Raw genomic sequence first — 19907 nt, forward strand, 5'->3', positions numbered from 1 at the left:
GAACCTCAAAGTTTTTATTTCTTCTCCATGAATTTTAATACCTACTCCGAATTTTTCTTTTGTTTCCTTTACTGCTTGCTCAATATACAGATTGAACAACATCGGGGACAGGCTACAACCCTGTCTTACTCCCTTCCCAACCACTGCTTCCCTTTCATGTCCCTCGACTCTTATAACTGCCATCTGGTTTCTGTACAAATTGTAAATAGCCTTTCGCTCCCTGTATTTTACCCCTGCCACCTTTAGAATTTGAAAGAGAGTATTCCAATCAACATTGTCAAAAGCTTTCTCTAAGTCTACAAATGCTAGAAACGTAGGTTTGCCTTTCCTTAATCTTTCTTCTAAGATAAGTCGTAAGGTCAGTATTGCCTCACGTGTTCCAGTGTTTCTACGGAATCCAAACTGATCTTCCCCGAGGTTGGCTTCTACTAGTTTTTCCATTCGTCTGTAAAGAATTCGTGTTAGTATTTTGCAGCTGTGACTTATTAAACTCATAGTTCGGTAATTTTCACATCTGTCAACACCTGCTTTCTTTGGGATTGGAATTATTATATTCTTCTTGAAGTCTGAGGGTATTTCGCCTGTTTCATACATCTTGCTCACCAGATGGTAGAGTTTTGTCAGGACTGGCTCTCCCACGGCCGTCAGTAGTTCCAAAGGAATATTGTCTACTCCGGGGGCCTTGTTTCGACTCAGGTCTTTCAGTGCTCTGTCAAACTCTTCACGCAGTATCGTATCTCCCATTTCATCTTCATCTACATCCTCTTCCATTTCCATAATATTGTCCTCAAGTACATCGCCCTTGTATAGACCCTCTATATACTCCTTCCACCTTTCTGCTTTCCCTTCTTTGCTTAGAACTGGGTTTCCATCTGAGCTCTTGATATTCATACAAGTCGTTCTCTTATCTCCAAAGGTCTCTTTAATTTTCCTGTAGGCGGTATCTATCTTACCCCTAGTGAGATAGGCCTCTACATCCTTACATTTGTCCTCTAGCCATCCCTGCTTAGCCATTTTGCACTTCCTGTCGATCTCATTTTTGAGACGTTTGTATTCCTTTTTGCCTGTTTCACTTACTGCATTTTTATATTTTCTCCTTTCATCAATTAAATTCAATATTTCTTCTGTTACCCAAGGATTTCTACTAGCCCTCGTCTTTTTACCTACTTGATCCTCTGCTGCCTTCACTACTTCATCCCTCAAAGCTACCCATTCTTCTTCTACTGTATTTATTTCCCCCATTCCTGTCAATTGCTCCCTTATGCTCTCCCTGAATCTCTGTACAACCTCTGGTTCTTTTAGTTTATCCAGGTCCCATCTCCTTAAATTCCCACCTTTTTGCAGTTTCTTCAGTTTTAATCTACAGGTCATAACCAATAGATTGTGGTCAGAGTCCACATCTGCCCCTGGAAATGTCTTACAATTTAAGAGGTAGAAGGCACAATATTAAGGCTCGTCCGAGCTTTCCAAATGATTTATTGTTTCCAACCACAGTGCCCTCATGCACCTCGGTCTGCGTCACAGGGCCCCGTAATGCTGAGGAAGCCCCCCAGTGGCCCATGCAATGCAATACTGTGTAGAGCCGGCCTTGGCCAGCTGTGGAGTTCTGATGGCATCAGGATGCGCCAGCTGCTGACTCTGCTGTCCCCATCCTCGTCGCCTCAGTGCCACTCTGAGGAGCCACCGAGTGGCCCACTGACAACTGCAAGATGGCCCACGCTGTGTTCCCTCGCCGACGTGGCTGAGATCGCAGCAACAAGAAGTGCCTGTGATCTGGCATCTGAATCTGCGGTCCTCACCTCGGGATGCCTCCGGCGTGTGTTGGAAGCCAGGACGACTGCCCGCAGTAGTAAGCCGTGGAGTGGCCCGCTGCTGGCTGGCTACAGACCCCTCGTTGCCTCAAAGAGTCGAACCAGCGACCCACTGTGGACTGGAACATCGGTGCCCCATCTGCTGTTGCATGTAGCTGGTGGTGTGACACAGCCCGCCATCCAGGAGAGCTGCCACACTTGAATGAATCTTGTTAGAAACCTGCACCTATTTATACGTGGGTGTGCACCTCTGTTTTGCCATATGCACCGCTTCCCGTCACGTACTCATAACACGCTAGGTTGGCCAGTGGTCCCCTTTCATAAATTTGACGGCCCTGTGGCCTCTATTCTACTTTGCAACTGTTGGTATGCGTAACTCACTGCAGTCTGACACCTGGCTGTAACTTGTGCTCAGATTATTGCACAAAACTAACTTTCCCTATCTGAAACGGTGGTGCTGCTACATTATTCCCCTCTTCAGAAAGACCCGGTCCCTGGGTCAACCCCTAACTATCTCTCAACTTGTTTGGGTTGGCACCTATGACATATTTTCTTACTATTAGAAAACTTAAATGTGGTCTAGTGCCCCTTAAAACCATGACATGAAACAAAACGTAAAAATTCCTTACTGGACAACCACTGCTCGATTAACCCCTTACCTACTTGTCTCGTGCCCTCAGTATCCAATCCACTACCCTTGGTTCCCTCTTGGAATGAGCTCTCCACCTGATCAGAAAGAAAACAACACATAACAAAGTTAAGGCTGCAATGACACTTGGCACAGAGGTGCTCAAAATGATCGTTATTTGCCTTTATGTTTCCCTGCACTGAGCGACATGTTGCACAAGCTGTTTGGCTGATATGCGCCCCTCTTGCTCTAAAATGAACTGGTTTACGGATCTCAACAGAGCTGGCTCCAGAGTTTGGTTTAACAAGGTCAGATTCTGCCTTGGAAAAAACTCTAAAAGTGGCTTCTGGCCAGTACAACTGTGGCTGCCATAACATTCAATTGCATGACTCCTGAAACTGACGGTGGCAGGTGGAAGGTTGGTCCTATTATGTCACACTTGGTTCCATCGATTAAAATTCTGCTCCCCTCAAGCTCTATACATTTCACTTCTGCAAATACTCCCCACTCAAAACAACTTGCCACTACTACCAAATTCTCGTAGGTGGAGAAGATTCAATGCATCCCAACCTGTTTCAAGCGCAACTTTGGCTCCATGATGTCCCCTGGACATTCTGTTCCTTTCCCCTCTGGCTAAAAATAACTGCACCGCGCACGTTTCCCGTATTTGTAGCTTCACAGATTTTCCTCCAACATTCACTATTTTTTATCCAAACTCAGCACCGATTGTGTGACTACTTTCATCCTTAAATTTACATTATATGAACTGGTGCAATAAACAAGACATTCCTGACCCAGCACTGTCGATAACTAAAAATTTAAACAGGGAATCGTATGACTCTGACATCGTTCAACACATATTTATTACAGCTTTGTCACAAAATTCACTCAGACGCATTTATTTCTCCAGAACTGTGTTTGATTTCTCCTTCAACAACACTCCACATATGTCAGACGCTACACTTCCATTTTCAATGACCTGAGGACAGGGATCGCCATCACCCTTACTCCCTCTTCAAAAGGACTGCTGTCCGCAGCAAGCTATATTTGAAAATACATACAACATGTGAAACTACAATGTCTAATTACTTTACGCAAACCCAATGCTACACAACACGGAAAAAAAAAGAAAACTACAAATACTCTACTACTTTCTGGATTGCAAAGCATATGGTACTTCATGCTGTACTCTATCTTCCTGGTTTTCTCTGTGCTTAGCACCTCTCTTCACTCTCTCTTTCTTCCTCTTTGCTTCCTGTCACACACCTGGAATCACAAACTGCCCAATTTGTACTATTGTTGTTCTAGTTAGCAGCTGAAGCTTAACATTAACGGGGGATGTGGTTTCAACAACTTGGTATGGCCCTTGGTACCTCGTGAGGAACTTCTTCGTTTTCCCTTTTTGTGTATAGGAGCTGGACAGCATTACCCATTGCCCCACTCTATTTTGCGGTAAACTTCCTTTCTGCTTTACTGCATCTTCCTGCCTTTCCAAAGCCTTTGTATTCGCCTTTTGTACCTGTTTCCGAACATCCTGAATTGTCCTTGCAAATTGAGGTACAGATCACCAGGTCCTTCCTTTCTGTAACTTCACCAAATCAAACAGCGACGGCATTTTTCGCCCGTACACTACATCATATGGAGACAAACTGGTATTTGTATGGAGTTTTGCATTGTATGCTCATACATTATACTTCAAATACTCGTCCCACTGATGGTGATGAGAATCCACGTAAAAACTCAACATCTTCCCAATTGTTCTGTGCACGCGTTCTGTCTTTGCCTGTGGATGCAATGCGCTCATCCTCAACTTCTTTACACTCAACAATTTACACAGTTCCTTGTTTAAGTCTGACCTGATGTTGGTCCCTTCATCAGTAATTATTGTTTCCAGTACACCAAACCCTCAAAATCCACTTGTTTACTAACACATGTGCGACCACTGCTGCCTGTTGATTTGGCACAGCCACTATCTCCACATACATTGAAAAATGATCTATTATTTTCAGAACAAATCTGTTCCCTGATGGTGTTTGCATGATAGGTCGTAAGACATCAGTCCCCAGCAAGGAAAATGGACATGTCGCTTCTGGTAATCGTTGTAGCTGTACCTGTTTCCAGCTCAAATCTGCTCTCTACGCACATGGTGCACAATTCTTGACATACTGATCCACATCTACTTTCCTACCTCTCCACCAATACACCTCCACAACTCTCCTATTCATCGCTCTACACCTACATAACAAGATAACACGTGATCATGTGCTTCCTTTAAAACACCTTCCCTCAACTTTGCTGGCACTGCTACCCTTGGCCCTAACTTCGTTTCCCTGCACAGAAGACCATCATACATATTAAATTGTGGCTGTGTCTGATACAATATAAAATTGTTGTCCGCGTCCTGTAATTCTTGCCATACCGCTAGGTCATAACCTATGACTTCTACTTTTGCCACCTACCTACTCAGTGCCTCCGCATTACCGTGCTTCTTCCGAGGCTTGTGCACCACGTCATAGTCAAATTCACTAAACCTTAAAGGCCATCTAGCGAGCCTGACGGACAGATCCTTCAACCCCAACAACCACTTCAATGCAGCATGATCTGTCACTACCCGAAATCTTCTCACATATAAAGAACATTTAAAATATGTGATTTCATAGATTACACTAACCATGTCCCTCTCAGTTGTTGAGTAATTCCTCTCTGCTGCATTCAACTGCCTAGATGCATAGGCTACAGGATGTTCTTTCCCATCAATTTCCTGACTAAGAACACACCATAATGCTTGATTCAATGCATCACATGCTAGTATAAACTCCTTTTGAAAATCTGGAAACACAAGAACCGGACTTGATGTTAGCACTTCTTTCAGTTTGTCAAATGCTTTCTGACACTCTTCTGTCCACTCAAATTTCATACCCCTCTCTAACAATTGTGTCAACAGCTGTGCTAAATCTGCAAAACCCTTCACAAAATGTCAATAGAAATTGCAAATTCTGATGAATGACTGCACATCCTTAACTGTTTTCGGTTCCCGAAAATCCCTTACAGCCTTTACCAACCTCGGATCTGTTTGCACTCCGTCCTTACTGATAATATGACCCAAATTTTTACTTCTTCTAATGCAAAATGACACTTCTCCAGACTCAACGTCAAATGAGCTGCTCTTAACCTCGTAAAGACTTCCCTTAACCACTGTCTATGTTGCTTCATACTACTTGAAAACACTATAATGTCATTCAGATAGACCAGACACTGTCATGGTTTCAAACCCCTCAAGACACTGTCTAGCAACCTCTGAAAAGTTGTCAGAGTGTTTTTCAAACCGAATGGCATTCTAATGTACTGGCAATGGCCTCCAGGAGTAGAGAAAACAGTTTTTGGACGATCCTCTGGAGCCACCTCTAACTGACGATAACCATTTGTCAAATCCATCGTAGAAAAGTACTGGCACTGGCCTAAATGATCCAAAGTCTCCAATATGTTTGGAATAGGATATGTGTTTGTTACTGTTTTATTATTGAGGTATCAGTAGTCACAACAGAACGTGTATTTCTTAGTTCCATCCATAGATTTTTTAGGCACAACGACAATGCCCACTCCCCAGCAACTATTACTATGCTCTATAATACCGTCCGCAATCTGCTGATCAATGAAATCCTCCACAATCGGCTGCAAATACCTTGGTATTCTTTATGGTTTACAGTAAACAGGTGCTTAATTCCCTGTCGGTATCCAGTGTTGAACTGATGAAGTTGCTGGTAACGGCCCTTGTGGAAAAAACAAATCCTTAAATTCCCACAATAATTCTTCCATATGCTCTCTTTCTCCTCCTTTCAAATGCTTAATTTTGTCACGCAATGCAGTTCTATCAGCAGCTAGTGGTTGATCGCTTCACCTACCTCTCGAACACCAGTCTTCGTCATCTGGCACATCCAGATTTGCTACTAAAATTCCTTTCCTCAAATTCTCATCTACAGCTCTAAAATTATCAACGTTCATGCGAACTACTCGCCCGTTGTACACGTACAATACTACATTTCACAAAACAACCCAATGGACCCAAAACTTCATTATCCTGTAATCGTTCAATAACACATACTGTACCCACAGGTAGATTTTACTCCACACCTACCCAAAGCAACTTCCCAGTGGCACTAGCACACACTCATGCGAATTAAGCCTTAATGCTAATGTACACCGTTCAATTGGTTTGTTCATTATGTTGAATGCCCCTCGCGACAGCTCTGCATTGACAACAGTTTTCCCTAGCTGAAATAACATTCCACCAAGTTCCACTGTTCATTGTCCAAGGTCAATTTTGGCATGATGTTGATGCAAGAAATCTACTGCTAGGATCATGTCATAGACCTTGCTTACCCATGGTACTACCTCCATGCATACATTAAATCGGACTTTCTCTATTCGAAAGTCAACTGTCACCGACCCCAAAGGCGTGACCTCCTTATCCCCTACTCCGCGCAACCTATAATGTGGTGGGTCTAGCTTCCTTCGTCCCATTATATTCCTAGTAGGCACTGACACTTGCACCCCTGTGTCCAACAAAATCTTAAACTTTTTAGTTCCTTTGGATCCTACCACTGAACATTCCACCTCTGCATATGTATTCGTAGCATTGAAATTAAACGAGAGCTACCTTAGGTGGGTCTTGGGCCCCCTCTGCCGTTTAACACTTGTCCACCTCTCCTATCTCCACTTCTCCATCGTCCCCGCTGCCGATTTCCACCCCTTCCTTTATTCCTCGGTGACTGGGTACATTGCCTGTGCACATGTCCCATACAACCACACTTAAAACATTTCACACCTGCTGCAAACACTGTTTGCCTCTTGCGTACCCCTGTTGCCACATCTATTTCCTCACGTTGAATTGACAGCTGAATGACCGAATACAAAGCTTTCAAAATCCCTTCACGCAATTTCCGTGGCATATGTGGCGGTAACCCTCTCAAAAATACATAAAGTGCCCTTTGCTCGGCCTCCTGCAACAGAACATCATTCGCTTCATCGCTCTGACCAAACTCGTAAGTATACTCATTAATTTCCCTTATCCTGTCTGTAAATTTCTCTATCGTCTCCCCCTGCCTCTTTGGCATTTTACTTAACCTCTCTCCAAAGTACCAAGTGCTATTCTGTTTTTTGTGCCTTTGTAAAAGCCCTTCCTTTAACTGCTTAAACTGTCCTGCATTCCTTAAGGCCTCAGAACACCATAATATGTATTTGTTTCACCCATTAATCTAATCTTGGCTATATGTAACAACTGCTCATGAGACCAACCATCCATCACCACTGAAGTCTCCAAGTCCTCCACAAACGAACGCACATCCTCAGGCACCTTGCCAGAAAGTGGAATAATCAAACTCGCAGCAGCTGGATCAGTCCCCTGCACTCTAGGCAACAACGACTTATCAGATGCGGTTTCCCACTCACTTCTAGATGTTAATTCATTTCTCAACTATGTATTGTCTGCTGTCAATTGTGCTACTTTTTCCAACAAAATCCATACCACTTCTGGTTCCGACACACCTCGCGTCCCTGACCCTGCTATTGTGTTGTTTTCGTTCCCAGTTAGTTCCGAAACAAAACATTTAAGTACAAGAATAACCCAACTCCTTACTCCTCGGTATCATCATACTCTGTAACATCATACTCAAACCAATACAAAAGTAATTAAACGCCACGAAAAAAAAAAAATAATAATAAATCTTACTGCCCCAACTACACTATTCTCAAACAACAACAACTACTACTACTAATAATAATAATAATAATATACCTACACAAAACATCTAAAATGTGGCTCCTGGCAGGCCATACTAAAAACACAAACAAGAAAGAAAATATCCAACACTCAAAAGAAAACTTGTCAAAACTCACAACAACTTGTGACTGTAATGCAGGCGGTGGGCTTGAACGTCGTACTGGACAGATGCTTTTCTGACACCAAATGTAGTGGGAAGAGGTAGAAGTCATCCGAGCTTTCCAAGTGACTTATGTTTTCCAACCACAGTGCCCATGTATACCTCGGTCTGCGTCACAGGGCCCCGCAATGCTGAGGAAGCACCCCAGCGGCCTGTGCAATGCAATGCTGTGTCAAGCTGGCCTTGGCCAGCCGCGGAGTTCCAATGTCATTATGTTGCGCTGGCTGCCGACTCAGCTGTCCCCATCCTCATTGCCTCAGCACCACTACGAGGAGCCGCCGAGTGGCCTGCTGACAACTGCTAGATGGTGCGCGCCATGTTCCCTCGCTGGCGTGGCTGCGATCACGGTGACAACAAGCACCTGTGATCTGGCATCCAAATCTGCGGCCCTCACCTCGGGATGCCTCCGGCATGTGTTGAAGTCAACACGACAGTCCAGGCTGGCTACGGACCCCGCGCTGACCTCAGAGGGTCGAACCAGCGACCCACCGTGGTTTGGAACACTGGTGCCCCATCTGCTTCTGCATGTAGTTGGTGGTGTGACACACCCCGCCATCCAGGAGAGCTGCCACACTTGAATGAATCTCGTTAGAAACCTGCACCTATTTATACGCGGCTGTGCGCCTCTGTTTTGCCATACGCGCCACTTCGCGTCACGTACTCATAACACATTAGGTTGGCCAGTGGGCCCCTTCTGCCTGTGATTTGCGACATGCAAAACCACTACGTATACTCTTTCAGCAATCTGATGGCCCTGTGGCCTCTTTTCTACTTCGCAACTGTTGGTATGAGTAACTCACTGCAATCCGTCCCACACCTGGCTCTAACTTGTGCTCAGAATATTGCACAAAACTAACTTTCCCTGTCTTAAACGATGGTGGCACTACAAAATGAAGATTGTTTTGTATGATAGGAAAGGATTGTTTGAAGTACTTGTTGTGTGCTGTTTTCTGCTTATGATGTAACTATGTTTTATATTTTTCTTAAGAGAACTGATGAAAGGAAAGCTTGCTCTTATAAAATTATCTATCTTTAATGGAACCCAGAAAACTCAATCCAAATTATGTGAAGCAAAACAAGACAACACAGTGTTCAAAACTAAACTTATCTTGAAAAAATAATGAGTCAATTGCAAGTTGACTCGCACTGATTTATATTAGTTTTTTGATTTCCCAAAATTACTCATTGTATTCCCTTCCAGACACAACCAGTATGATAAATTTGTTTGTTTTAAACATTACTGTCTTTTTTTTTTTTTTTCTTCATTCACTCCCTGCTTGAGCATCCAAATTAGTCAGTGCCATATTTTATGTAGCTAAATGGAAAATATGTGTTACAAAACATTTATATAATTTCCAGTGATAATAATAGTTTTCCATTGTGTGTGCAGTTGCCGAGCTTCTGGTGTCCTACAAGTTTATCAACACCAGAAAAGAACTATGATTTCATTTTGCCAACAGCATCAAAACCTTTTAATTTCAACAACAGTGCAGGTTTACGCTATGAAGCTATGGAAGTTCGAAAGTGCCTGAAAGAAGGTAGGATAAATTTAAAAATTTATTGGTGAAATTCTAAAACAGATCGTGACTCCATACTTTTCTTTCTAATGTTTTAGCTGTTAAATTTGGTACTGATTGTGATTTTGTTGTACAAGGAGTAGCATATGAAACTCTTTTCACATTTGTTAAGTATGCTCAATTAGCAGCCAGCAAAACAGGAATTATTGAATAAGTGCTGAAAATACACTGACTGAGAACCATAAGTGAACTTCTAATTCTTTTAAAGTAAAAATAATTTATTGAAAGTGAATTAAATAAAGTAAACTGATGCTGGATGGAAAGAAAAGTTGATCCAAACTCTAGTTTGGATAAACAAGGTGCATAGAGGTAGTGAGAAATAGTTACTAGCTGTGCCTTATTTTCTGTGTCTTATATGTCTAGGAATACAGGTTTTAAAACTGATTTTGATTCTGTCAAGGACTCTCCCTCCCTCCCTCTGTCCCTCCCTCCCTCTCCCTCTCCCCCTCCCTCCCTCTCCCTCTCCCTCTCCCTCTCCCCCTCCCTCCCCCTCTCCTTCCCTCCCCCTCTCTCCTTCCCTCCCCCTCCCCCTCTCCCTCTCCTTCCCTCCCCCTCCCCCTCCCCCTCCCCCTCTCCCTCTCCATCCCTCCTTCCCCCCTTCTCCCCCCCTTCTCTGCCCCTGCCTCCTCCCTCCCCCTCTCACCCTCCTTTTTTTCCCTACTATTGCCTTTCTTGTAACAGAGAAAATATTTAATTAACAATGCCTTTCTATTCAGCTCAAAGTGCTCCTGTTTTCCTATTATTTGCTTTCAGTGCAGTCATAATTACATATGATGTTCATTTTATCAGATTAGACCAAAATATTTTCATTACATAGAATTTGTTCTAATATGTAGATAGAAGTAAGTTTCTTCAATAAAAGTAACAACCTAAAATGAAACATTTGCTTCCTAAAGACAGAACAGTATCTACATGAAAACATATTTTTCATGTCTTTGACTGTAAATAAGTGTAGTGTACATGTATGCTACCCAAACAGCAAACACATTCAAAGAAAAAACATTAACAGTGCTTGTACTTATGTGTTGTATGTAGAAACCAATACAAGAGGACATGTTGCCAATTGCTTATATCTTGACTCTTCCACATCACATTGCAAAGAAACTGTGACACAGTCATAACAATATTCTGATTTTTTTTTTTATTTCCTGCATTACTACTTTGAAAGAGATGTTTTATGCTACATTATTACTTTGAAGGAGAATGGCACACCATTTATGAGTCAATCATGCAACTTTCTTTTTAAAATCTGTACTTTGGTTTGCTATTTTAATCTTGAACTACGTAGAATTAAACCCTTTTTTATCTTCATACCTGTTTATCTCTTAATACTTTCATATACGCTGCTCATTTTATGATATATATTGCCTGATGGAGAGAATACTTCGTATGCAGGTTTGTTTTATAATTTTAAGCATTTTAATCCCTGTTTTACTACTACACACATGTGTTACTGGTAACTTACATTTTATGTGTGATAATATATTATTATATTACCTAGCAGAGGGATCAGTATAAGTGGACCAATAAAAATAGTTAAAGAATGATTGAAATGTGTAGAGTACGTAATCTCTTTCCTAAATTAAAATATTTTAAAAGGAAACTCCACAAATTAAAGACTTCAAAATATCAAAACCTTGTAAAGTGTGAATGGCAGCTGGACCAAGTCTGGATGGAGAAATTCCACCCCTGGTAAATTCACAGTGTAAGATTCTTGAGGGTAGTAGACTCAGGATCAGACCATTAAATTGTAAAAACAGAAAACTGACACCAACAAAACGGGAAAGACCTTCCAATAAAAAGAGAGAAAATTTGGCTCAAATATGTTGATTAAAATATGGAGCACTACATGAAATTATTAGGAAGATCCATCAACACTAAAAGAGTTGACTACTAAATTAATCGCAGCAGAAGAGTTAGCCCCAATAAATCCCAGAAAGAAATACAGATGGTGAAGTGAATAATGCGACCAAGACTGGATAAACCATCAAGACCTGAAGTCAAAAGAATCAAATTTAGAACTAAAAAACACAGATGAATACAGCAAACTTTGATCATAATTCAAAAAATGTGCATATAGCATTATTGGCCCAGAGACCGTGTCTGGTGTTGTATGATTGCTTGGTCCAAGTCTTTATGTTTGATGCCACTTACGTGACTTGTGCATCGATGAAGATGAGCTGAAATGATGATCAAATAAACCCTCCAGTTATCAGTGAGGCAGAAACCACAGTTAGAGTACTAGTGGAAAATGTAAAACCTGTGATTGTAAATTTCCATCAACATCTAATTCAAATGTGAGTCACAAAGAAATTTCTGCAGCCCTAGGCCTTGAAAATGATTCATACAATATTTAAAGAAGAAAATAAAAACTAGCCAAGATAACTATAGAGGAGTAACCTTTCTGAACAGTGTGTACAGGGTATTCTCAAACATAATTTACAACCAAATCAAAAGCAGTTTAGAATCTCAAATTGGAGAATACCATGGAGGATTACATCATGAAGATTTAACGAAAGTAAAATTGGAGCAAAACCCTCAGTAATAACAGATGCTGATGATATACCTCATATATACTTGGATGTGGAAACATTTCATGTCCAAATTAACAGGTGTCATTTGAGGAAACTGATATTATGCCCATGAAACCCCTGTGCGTAAACTGTCTCCTTAACTATAAATGAAATGCACAATATCATGTATGTCCTTCAGGGTAAATTTATTTAGTTAATCAGTTTTTAGCTTAAAAGGCTATTGTCAGATTTTAACCGACTATTGTTGCCAAAGAAGTTACAATATTTGTAAACTATACTGGAAAAGTTATTACTCATCTAGATTGAAGCATGAACATGCTGTAAATGTCATCTTTGACAGTGCAGTGGTAATGCAATGAAAAAATAAAAAGGTGAACAGAAAATAAATATAAAGGAAGAAAACTAGGAAAAGCATTAATGCTAAACTTGAAAAACACTGCCTGCCTTTATAATCTATGGCTTTATTTGCAGTGGCAGATGTTCCTCTTGACTTCCTGGTATTGTACTTCAAGGTAATTTTCTGTTGTACACCTTTTTTGCTAAACAAAAGTGTCCTGTTGACTTAACTTCTTGTTTCAAAGACTACTGCAAAAGACTGATAATTGTGTTGTAGTGTCACATTTCATCTTGCCAACTGATGACATTTACTATGAAACTTCCTGGCAGATTAAAACTGTTTGCCCGACCGAGACTCGAACTCGAGACCTTTGCCTTTCGCGGGCAAGTGCTCTACCATCTGAGCTACCGAAGCACGACTCACGCCCGGTACTCACAGCTTTACTTCTGCCAGTATCTCGTCTCCTACCTTCCAAACTTTACAGAAGCTCTCCTGCGAACCTTGCAGAACTAGCACTCCTGAAAGAAAGGATATAGCGGAGACATGGCTTAGCCACAGCCTGGGGGATGTTTCCAGAATGAGATTTTCACTCTGCAGCGGAGTGTGCGCTGATATGAAACTAGGAAAGGCAAAGGTCCCGAGTTCGAGTCTCGGTCGGGCACACAGTTTTAATCTGCCAGGAAGTTTCATATCAGCGCACACTCCGCTGCAGAGTGAAAATCTCATTCTGGGGAGATTTACTATGTTTCTGACTAATTCTGGGTGAGTAACATCTTTTTCAATGTTGTTTATAAATATTGTAACTTCTTTGACATTTGATAGCCACTTAATGTCTGATGATGGTATTGCAAACTGAAAATGGTTAACTAAATAGATTATTCTTGTAGAATTGGCATGGGCGACCTTTGGTGATCTACAGGCTTGTTTCATATACTCAGTTAAGCTTGCAGGCCAACTATGCGCATGTAGCAATAGCAGTGCTCCTAGTGCATAAAGGTAAAACTTTGGCATGTGCGATTTTAATTTTTTGGGGGTAACGCACTGATATGAATGACACCCTTTCATGATATGCCATGCCAACAAGTTATGCCTTAGAACAGACTCTTTGAGTACATGCATTTTACGTTCACTCGATCTTCGGGTGTTCACATTAATGAACAAGTCATGTACAATGTATATTTATATAATAGAGGGAAACATTCCACGCAGGAAAAATATATCTAAAACCAAAGATGATGTGACTTACCATACGAAAGCACTGGCAGGTCGATAGACACACAAACAAACGCAATCATACACACAAAATTCTAGCTTTCGCGACCAACGGTTGCTTCATCAGGAAAGAGGGAAGGAGAGGGAAAGACGAAAGGATGTGGGTTTTAAGGGAGAGGGTAAGGAGTCATTCCAATCCCGGAAGCGGAAAGACTTACCTTAGGGGGAAAAAAGGACAGGTATACACTCGCACACACACCCATATCTAACCACACATACACAGACATAAGCAGACATTTGTAAAGGCAAAGAGATTCGGCAGAGATGTCAGTCGAGGCAGAAGTACAGGGGCAAAGGTGTTGTTGAAAGACAGGTGAGGTATGAGTGGCGGCAACTTGAAATTAGCGGAGGTTGAGGCCTGGCAGATAACGAGAAGAGAGGATATACTGAAGGGCAAGTTCCCATCTCCGGAGTTCTGACAGGTTGGTTTTAGTGGGAAGTATCCAGATAACCCGGACGGTGTAACACTGTGCCAAGATGTGCTGGCCGTGCACCAAGGCATGTTTAGCCACAGGGTGATCCTCATTACCAACAAACACTGTCTGCCTGTGTCCATTCATGCGAATGGACAGTTTGTTGCTGGTCATTCCCACATAGAAAGCTTCACAGTGTAGGCAGGTCAGTTGGTAAATCACATGGGTGCTTTCACACGTGGCTCTGCCTTTGATCGTGTACACCTTCCGTGTTACAGGACTGGAGTAGGTGGTGGTGGGAGGGTGCATGGGACAGGTTTTACACCGGGGGGCGGTTACAAGGGTAGGAGCCAGAGAGTAGGGAAGGTGGTTTGGGGATTTCATAGGGATGAACTAAGAGGTTACGAAGGTTAGGTGGACGGCGGAAAGACACTCTTGGTGGAGTGGGGAGGATTTCATGAAGGATGGATCTCATTTCAGGGCAGGATTTGAGGAAGTCGTATCCCTGCTGGAGAGCCACATTCAGAGTCTGATCCAGTCCCGGAAAGTATCCTGTCACAAGTGGGGCACTTTTGGGGTTCTTCTGTGGGAAGTTCTGGGTTTGAGGGGATGAGGAAGTGGCTCTGGTTATTTGCTTCTGTACCAGGTCGGGAGGGTAGTTGCGGGATGCGAAAGCTGTTTTCAGGTTGTTGGTGTAATGGTTCAGGGATTCCGGACTGGGGCAGATTCGTTTGCAACGAAGACCTAGGCTGTAGGGAAGGGACCATTTGATGTGGAATGGGTGGCAGCTGTCATAAAGGAGGTACTGTTGCTTGTTGGTGGGTTTGATGTGGACAGACGTGTGAAGCTGGTTTCCCACCTTCGGAAAGGCAACTCACTCACCCTTCACAACCTGTCCAGCAAACCTCAACCTCCTCTCATTGCACACAAACCCAGTCTCTCCCATCTACTCAATCTCCCACTTCCAGCTCCACTCCCTCCAAAACCTCAAAATTCCAATCAACACAAAATGGAACCACAACACCCTAATTCAGTAGTTAACCTTTCCTCCAAACCTCTCTCCCAATCCGAAACCTCTGTCCTATCCAAAGGCCTCACCTTCAGCCCCACTCCCAGATTCAACCAAACACCTCTTATCAAAGATTTACTGTCCTACACTCGTACTCTCTGCTGGAAATATCACTTTTCCACGAAGAAAAATGATCCTAATCCTACTCCTAATGATCCAACTCCCCAAGACACTATCCAGATTGAACCCTGCCTGGAACAGTTCCGCCCTCTGTCACAGCGGGACCCACCTCCTCTTCCTCAAAATCACCCTCCCCAAACCTTCCAGGAATTTCTGACTTCCAGCCTTACTTCTCAATCCTTCTTAAAAAAAACCTTAATCCTAGTCCCAACATCACCACTGCTGAAGCTCAAGCTCAAGCTATCTGTGATCTGAAGGCTGACTGATCCATCGTCATTCTTCCGGCGGACAAGGGTTCCACGACCGTGGTACTTGATCGTCGGGAGTATGTGGATGAGGGACTGCATCAGCTTTCAGTCAACTCCACATACAAAGTTTGCCAAGGTAATCCCATTCCTGATATCCAGGCGGAGCTTCAAGGAATCCTCAGAACCTTAGGCCCCCTACAAAACCTTTCACCTGACTCCATCAACCTCCTGACCCCACTGACACCCCGCACCCCTACCTTCTACCTTCTTCCTAGAATTCACAAACCCAATCATCCCGGCTGCCCCATTGTAGCTGGTTACCAAACCCCCACAGAACATATCTCAGCCTACGTAGATCAACACCTTCAACCCATTACATGCAGTCTCCCATCTTTCATCAAAGATACCAACCACTTTCTCGAACGCCTGGAATCCTTACCCAATCTGTTACCCCCGGAAACCATTTTTGTAACCATAGATGCCACTTCCATATACACAAATATTCCGCACGTCCAGGGCCTCGCTGCGATGGAGCCCTTCCTTTCACTCCGATCACCTGCCACCCTACCTAAAACCTCTTTCCTCATTACCTTAGCCAGCTTCATCCTGACCCACAATTACTTCACTTTTGAAGGCCAGACATACCAACAATTAAAGGGAACAGCCATGGGTACCAGGATGGCCCCCTCGTACGCCAACCTATTCATGGGTCGCTTAGAGGAAGCATTCTTGGTTACTCATGCCTGCCAACCCAAAGTTTGGTACAGATTTATTAATGACATCTTCATGATCTGGACTCACAGGGAAGAAGAACTCCAGAATTTCCTCTCCAACTCCACTTTCCTTGACGTTGACCTCCATCTGTCCAATGGCCAGCTTCACACATCCGTCCACATCAAACCCACCAACAAGCAACAGTACCTCCTTTATGACAGCTGCCACCCATTCCACATCAAATGGTCCCTTCCCTACAGCCTAGGTCTTCGTTGCAAACGAATCTGCTCCAGTCCGGAATCCCTGAACCATTACACCAACAACCTGAAAACAGCTTTCGCATCCCGCAACTACCCTCCCGACCTGGTACAAAGCAAATAACCAGAGCCACTTCCTCATCCCCTCAAACCCATAACCTCCCACAGAAGAACCACAAAAGTGCCCCACTTGTGACAGGATACTTTCCGGGACTGGATCAGACTCTGAATGTGGCTCTCCAGCAGGGATACGACTTCCTCAAATCCTGCCCTGAAATGAGATCCATCCTTCATGAAATCCTCCCCACTCCACCAAGAGTGTCTTTCCATCGTCCACCTAACCTTCGTAACCTCTTAGTTCATCCCTATGAAATCCCCAAACCACCTTCCCTACCCTCTGGCTCCTACCCTTGTAACCGCCCCCGGTGTAAAACCTGTCCCATGCACCCTCCCACCACCACCTACTCCAGTCCTATAACACGGAAGGTGTACACGATCAAAGGCAGAGCCACGTGTGAAAGCACCCATGTGATTTACCAACTGACCTGCCTACACTGTGAAGCTTTCTATGTGGGAATGACCAGCAACAAACTGTCCATTCGCATGAATGGACACAGGCAGACAGCGTTTGTTGGTAATGAGGATCACCCTGTGGCTAAACATGCCTTGGTGCACGGCCAGCACATCTTGGCACAGTGTTACACCGTCCGGGTTATCTGGATACTTCCCACTAAAACCAACCTGTCAGAACTCTGGTGATGGGAACTTGCCCTTCAGTATATCCTCTCTTCTCGTTATCTGCCAGGCCTCAACCTCCACTAATTTCAAGTTGCCGCCGCTCATACCTCACCTGTCTTTCAACAACATCTTTGCCCCTGTACTTCTGCCTCGACTGAAATCTCTGCCGAATCTCTTTGCCTTTACAAATGTCTGCTTGTGTCTGTGTATGTGTGGTTGGATATGGGTGTGTGTGCGAGTGTATACCTGTCCTTTTTTCCCCCTAAGGTAAGTCTTTCCGCTTCCGGGATTGGAATGACTCCAACTCTCTCCCTTAAAACCCACATCCTTTCGTCTTTCCCTCTCCTTCCCTCTTTTCTGATGAAGCAACTGTTGGTTGCGAAAGCTAGAATTTTGTGTGTATGATTGCGTTTGTTTGTGTGTCTATTGACCTGCCAGCGCTTTCGTATGGTAAGTCACATCATCTTTGTTTTTAGATATATTTTTCCTGCGTGGAATGTTTCCCTCTATTATATAAATATACATTGTACATGACTTGTTCATTAATGTGAACACCCGAAGATCGAGTGAACGTAAAATGCATTTACTCAAAAAGTCTGTTCTAAGGCATAACTTGTTGGCATGGCATGTCATGAAAGGGTGTCATTCATATCAGTGCGTTACCCCCAAAAAATTAAAATCGCACATGCCAAAATTTTACCTTTATGCACTAGGAGCACTGCTATTGCTACATGTGCATAGTTGGCCTGCAAGCTTAACTGAGTATATGAAACAAGCCTGTAGATCACCAAAGGTCGCCCATGCCAATTCTACCAGATTAATCTATTTAGTTAACCATTTTCAGCTTGCAACACCATCATCAGACATTTAGTGGCTATCAAATGTCAAAGAAGTTACAATATTTATAAAGAACATTGAAAAAGATGTTACTCATCCAGAATTAGTCAGAAACATAGTAAATGTCATCAGTTGGCAAGATGAAATGTGACACTACAGCACAATTATCAGTCTTTTGCAGTAGTCTTTGAAACAAAAAGTTAAGTCAACAGGACACTTTTGTTTAGCAAAAAAGGTGTACAACAGAAAATTACCTCGAAATGCGTTTCTTCCTTATTGTACCCATTACCGGTTCTGTTTCCTTGTAGACTGTTTCATTTGTAGCTTACTTAAGACATTTTCCATTAGCTGCCTTAAAAATTCCCTCACAAAATTCTTCAACACTTATAGTAATGGAACTTTCTTGATGAAACATAAACAAATATAGACAACTGAAGATGAGTTCCCAGGAATCTGGAAATGTGATCATGGAAAAATTAACATCTATGAAAACAACTGGTTGCAGCTAATTCATTATAGATTACCTTCAGTTTCAACAATTATAGTTTTTTAATATGTCCACTGTGGACAATAACTATTTACTAATGTTAACAAGACAGAGACTAGGAAAACAAAATACGGCATTGAGATAGGCAATCCCAGTCCATAAATAATTAGGAATAGCTTTGTGAATTTCTTCCAGATTGAAACCAATCGCAGACTGGATCCAGTCCGTGGGCCACTGGTTGCCCAACCTTGCTGTATAATATACACAATATTGTGCCTTTTCATTTATAATAATTATATTGCTTTACCAAGAAGCAACAAAAGGATTGCTTAACATCTCCATAAATCAGATAAGTAACATAGTGCTGTAATTTAAATACCTGGAAGAAATCATCATGCACAGCCTAAGCAAGACAGTAACATCAAAAATAGAATCAGTAAAATAAAGAATAAAGAAATTTTCGCCTTGTGAACATGGGATAAGAAATAATTGATAAGAGATATTGAAATCCAACAATATAAAATGGTAACTATCTCAAAAGCAGCATCAGCTTGTGAGGCTGCTCCAAAATAAAAATGAAATAACTGACCAGGTCCTCAAAATTGAAAAAAGAATTATCAGACTTTGTGTAAATAGAAAATAGATGTTGAAGGAATTTGGCGAATATCCTTGGGCGAGGAATAACAATAGCCTGTACACTATTGCAGTTGCTCTAATCTCTTTAATTTTATTATTTCTTCATGTGTACACTGGATAGGTGAGCGTGCAATGGGTGGTGGTATGAGGTAACGTTTTCTCAGTCTCTCCTGTGAAGTCAGTAAACCTGAAATTCATAGATTATGATTCATTGTACACATGTTGTGACAGTGTTCATGATCTCTAAAAACTATAAACACAGAAAATGAAAGTTGGCGTACTAAATAATG

General features: G+C 42.5%; 1 protein-coding gene across 1 annotated transcript in view; it reads left to right on the forward strand.

Annotated features, from left to right (window-relative positions):
* Nucleotides 1-19907, forward strand: part of LOC126412161 (trans-1,2-dihydrobenzene-1,2-diol dehydrogenase-like) — a 124793-nt gene that overhangs the window by 91169 nt on the left and 13717 nt on the right. The window contains exon 5 of the mRNA XM_050081627.1: nucleotides 9769-9916. Coding sequence (XP_049937584.1) covers nucleotides 9769-9916 — 148 coding nt within the window. The remainder of the gene's footprint in view (nucleotides 1-9768; nucleotides 9917-19907) is intronic.

Source organism: Schistocerca serialis, chromosome 7 (assembly GCF_023864345.2).
Source record: "Schistocerca serialis cubense isolate TAMUIC-IGC-003099 chromosome 7, iqSchSeri2.2, whole genome shotgun sequence".
NCBI classification, from domain to species: domain Eukaryota; kingdom Metazoa; phylum Arthropoda; class Insecta; order Orthoptera; family Acrididae; genus Schistocerca; species Schistocerca serialis.